This window comes from Papaver somniferum, chromosome 11 (genome assembly GCF_003573695.1).
Source record: "Papaver somniferum cultivar HN1 chromosome 11, ASM357369v1, whole genome shotgun sequence".
In the NCBI taxonomy this organism is placed as follows: Eukaryota; Viridiplantae; Streptophyta; class Magnoliopsida; order Ranunculales; family Papaveraceae; genus Papaver; species Papaver somniferum.
In genome coordinates, this window is record NC_039368.1 from 73,325,517 (window position 1) to 73,330,282 (window position 4,766).

General features: G+C 39.0%; 1 protein-coding gene across 1 annotated transcript; it reads left to right on the forward strand.

Moving 5' to 3' along the window:
- Positions 1 to 3,626: 3,626 nt before the first annotated feature.
- Positions 3,627 to 4,196, forward strand: LOC113324556. The gene has a single exon (XM_026572871.1). It carries the CDS (start codon positions 3,627 to 3,629, stop codon positions 4,194 to 4,196), a length of 570 nt encoding a protein of 189 aa, XP_026428656.1.
- Positions 4,197 to 4,766: the final 570 nt, after the last annotated feature.

Consider the following 4,766-nt stretch of genomic DNA (forward strand, 5'->3'; position numbering starts at 1 on the left):
CTTTCAGAAGATACTTTAAAATTCATCCAAATAAACCAGATCCAGTTATTCCTTCTACCCCCCTAGTCTAACGGCAGCAACAACAATCTCGATTCCGGATCTATCAATACCTCACTCAAACCTGCAAAACTAGATTTTCCCAGATTCGATGGTGAAAACCCTAGAAGTTGGCTGCGTAAATGTGACAGATTTTTTCAGATTCACCCCATGGGTGACATTCAGAAGACAGAGTTTGCATCAATGTATATGGATGGAAAAGCTTATTCTTGGTTTTTCTTCTGTTCTGGTAAAACATCTGTACCCTGGTCGGAATTTTCTAATCATTTATGTCGACGTTTTGAATATTTAGCTAACGATAATTATGTTGGATGTTTTAATAAATTAACCCAAATTACTACTGTGGAGGAATATTTTCAAACTTTTTAGCAACTAAAAGCTCTTATGTTAGCCAAAAATCCATCTCTGGATGAGGAATATTTTGTCCTGAGTTTCGTCAGTGGATTAAAACCTGAAATTAGTAACTCAGTCTGTATGCATAACCCTTCTTACCTATCTCAGGCTTTTTTCTTCACCAGATTGCGAGAACAATCTTTAAATCAACCGCCTAAATCCTTATCACTAAACAACCAACCACCTCATCATATTTCAATAAACCTCCATTGCCTTCTAAACCCACCACCACCACAACTTTTACTCCATGACCTCGCCCTATTTCTCCCAAAACTCGTTACATACCTCCTATCAAGCTGCTAACTCAAGAACAACTAGCACAGAGAAGAGCTAAGAATCTCTGCTACAACTGTGATGAGAAGTATGTGTATGGTCAAAAGTGTAAGACCCAACAATTGTTTATGATATCTGCTGATGATGAATCTACTTCTTTACCAACACCTGAAGTGATAGAGCACACCCAAAAAGATTCAGAACCAGATATATAGATCTCTCTTCATGCTCTCACAGGCCATCACAGTGGAGATACTATTCTTCTACCAGGCTTGATCAAAAAACAAATTGTGACCATCTTGGTTGATTCTAGGAGCACTCATAGCTTTGTGGACGCCTATTTGGTCAAGAGATTATCCTGTATGGTACAACCCACTCCTAATTTACTTGTTACAGTGGCTAATGGTGAGCAAACAATTACAATGGCAAATGCAGAATCATGAGTTTTCAGCTGACTTACATTTTCTTCCACTTGGATTTTGTGACATTGTATTGGGTGAAGACTGGCTTAAAACATTGGGAGATGTCACGCTTAACTTCTCTAAACTCTCTATCTCCTTCCTGTACAAAATTACCACCATTAGACTTACTGGTCTTTCTTCTAAACCCTCATTCATGATGGATAGTGGCAAGGCAGTTCAACAATTTATCAAAAAACACTCCCCTTCATTGGTTGGTCAATTTTTTGCAATCTCAGCTGAACCAGTTACCACACCAACTCCTCCACCCATTCAGGAAGTATTAAACCAATTCCAATATGTCTTTGCAGAACTATCAAACTTGCCTCCCACCATAAAATTCCTTTAAAACTTGGTGCTCAACCTGTGAACTTAAGACCCTACAAATGTCCTCACATTCATAAATCAGTTGTGGAGTCCTTGGCTGAAGAGATTCTCAGCTATGGTGTCATTCAGGACAACCATAGTCCCTTTTCTTCTCCAATTCTCTTAGTAAGGAAGAAGGATAACACATGGAGATTTTGTGTGGATTACAGAAAACTCAATGAGCTCACAGTGAAAGATGAGTATCCCATTCCTATTATTGATGAACTCCTAAGTGAATTACATGGTTCTAAGTACTTCACTAAGTTAGACTTGAGATCTGGTTATCACCAGATAAGAGTGTGTACAGATGATATCCACAAAACTGCTTTTAAGACCCACCATGGCCATTTTGAATTCAGAGTAATGCCATTTGGTTTAACAAATGTACCAGCCACCTTTCAAGCACTTATGAATTCAATTTTTGGTCCTTATTTGAGAAGATTTGTTCTAGTTTTCTTTGATGACATTCTCATCTATAGTAAGTTCGTGGAGGAACATGAACAACATCTATCCTTGGTTCTTTCCCTTCTTAGACAACATCAACTTTTTGCTAAATACTCCAAGTGTTGCTTTTGCTCAATCTTCTTTGGGATACTTGGGACATATCATAACTGCAGATGGGGTAGCAGCTGACCCTGAGAAAATAGCTTGTATGCGAAAATGGCCAGTTCCCACTTGTATTAAGTAGCTAAGAGGATTTCTAGGATTAAATGGATACTACAGGAAGTTTGTTAAGAACTATGGTATCATCAGTAAACCACTTACTGACCTTATTAAAAAGAATGGTTTTACTTGGTCTTCCACAACTGATGAAGCCTTTCAAGCACTCAAGAAAACTATTTGTACCACCCCTATCTTGGTACTCCCTGATTTTAGTAAGCCATTTGTGGTGGAAACAGATGCTTGCTCAGTTGGAGTTGGTGCAGTATTGATGCAAGTAGGTAGAGTCATTTCTTTCTATAGTAAACCACTTGGTCCTAAAGCCTTGGGTTGCTCTACTTATGAGAAGGAACTGTTAGGAGTGGTGATGGAAGTCACTAAGTGGAGGCACTACTTATTTGTTCATCATTTCATCATTAATACAGATCAGCAGAGCATCAAGTACTTTATGGACCAGAAAATCACCACTGTCCTGCAGCAAAGATGGCTCATGAAGTTGCTTGGCTTTGTTACACAATAAACTACAAGAAAGGCATGGATAATAAAGCTGCAGATGCACTTTCAAGACTCCATTCTCCTTCTTCATGGAACACTATGTCCCTCTCTTCCCCTACTTGGGCTCAAGAAATTATTCTCAGTTATGACAAAGATGACTTAACCACTCAGCTTATTCCTCAACTCCTTGTGGCACCTTCTTCCTCTCCTCCTTACACTTATGTGGAAGGTATCCTCAGATACAAAGTGAGAATATATGTTGGCTCCAACAACAACTTGGGATACTTCATTATGCAGTCAGTCCACTCCTCAGCAGTAGGACACTCTGGTATGCAAGCAAGTTACATAAGAGCTAAGAGCCATTTATATTGGAAGGGACTTAAGAAAGAAATGCTACTCTTGGTGAGCCACTGTGATGTTTGCCAAAAAAATAAAGGAGAACATACTCATCCTGCTGGTCTCCTCCAACCACTCCCTATACCAACTCAAGAATGGCAACACATATCTATGGAATTTATTGAAGGGTTGACCATTTCTCACAAAAAAGATGTTATCTTAGTGGTAGTTGACAGATTTACTAAGTATAGTCATTTTATTGGCTTAACTCACCCATTCACAGCTTCTACTGTTGAAGATGAGTTCTTAAACACTGTCTTCAAGCTGCATGGTCTCCCTTCTTCAATTGTTTCTGATAGGGACAAGATCTTTACAAGAAATTACTGGCAATAACTGTTCAAGGATCTGGGGACTAGATTACATTTGAGTTCTCCTTATCACCCTCAGTCTGATGGCCAAACAGAGAGAGTGAATGCCTGTTTAGAAAACTATCTCAGGTGTATGACAGACCATCAACCAAGACAGTGGTTTAAGTGGCTCCCCCTTGCTGAATTCTGCTACAATTCTAACCACCACACTAGCTTGAACATGACACATTTTAAGGCTTTATATGGTTACTCTCCATCCCACTTAGCATTTCCAAATGAAGTATTTACATCAGTAGCAGCTGTGGAAGACTATCTACAACAAAGAGATGGTATGCTAGAACTCTTAAAAGACTCGCTTCACAAAGCCCAAGAAAGGATGAAAAATTTTGCATACAAGAAGCGCACCGATAAAACATTTGAGGTTGGTGACATGGTCTTTATAAAACTGCAACCATATAGACAATCGTCTATCACACTGCGCAGGAATTTCAAGCTTTTTGCATGCTATTATAGGCCCTTTCCTGTCATTGCTAAGGTAGGTTCTGTGGCATATAAACTCCAGTTGCCATCTACTTCACAGATTCATCTAGTTTTCCATGTCTCTCAACTGAAAAAACGCATTGGTGAAGCTTCCATTACTGCTCCAACGCTTCCCATTACAGACAACAATGGTGAGATCATTCTTATGCCAGTTGCTATGCTGGGTACTCGAGAAATTACTCATGGCCGTTCTTCTGTCCCTCAGATGATCATAAAATGGTCACACATCACTGCAGAGGATGCTACATGAGAGGATGTGGCAAATGTTAAAGCTCACGTTACAAAATTCCATCCTTGAGGACAAGAATATTCTGAAGATGGGAGTATTTTCATGTTCCTACACTTTGGGGTGTGCCCTTATCCAATCATTGGGACGTCTGGTAATCATTAGAGTCTTAATGAGGTTTTACTTTGCGTTAGTTCAGTTACTTAGGCTTTAAGTTAATCAGCAGGTGACGACTGAGATTAACACACGTGTAGGGTAAGTGATATAACTCTCGTTATCTTCTAGGGTTAGAGACTGTATTTAATGATGCTACTTCGTTTTTTTGGGATAAGAAGAAAATATAGAAGAAGTCTCTGTCCAGTGTGGCTGTAGATCTGGTTTTCGTGTTCTGTGTTATCACTTTCATTGTGTACTATCATCCACAATCATAACAATAGCTGTAAATAAGAGTGCACGGTTTAATATCTTCAGAATCTTGAAATCTTGTCCTCCCAAATTTTTATGAAGGCCAAGTTTCTTCCAAGAAGTAATATACGTTCCTTTCTTATCATTGAATCCCCACCAGAACTTGCGTTGAAGTAAATCAATCTATTT

Coding starts and splice junctions, on each gene's coding strand:
- LOC113324556 (XM_026572871.1), top strand. CDS start 3,627: ATGACACATTTTAAGGCTTTATATGGTTACTCTCCATCCCACTTAGCA.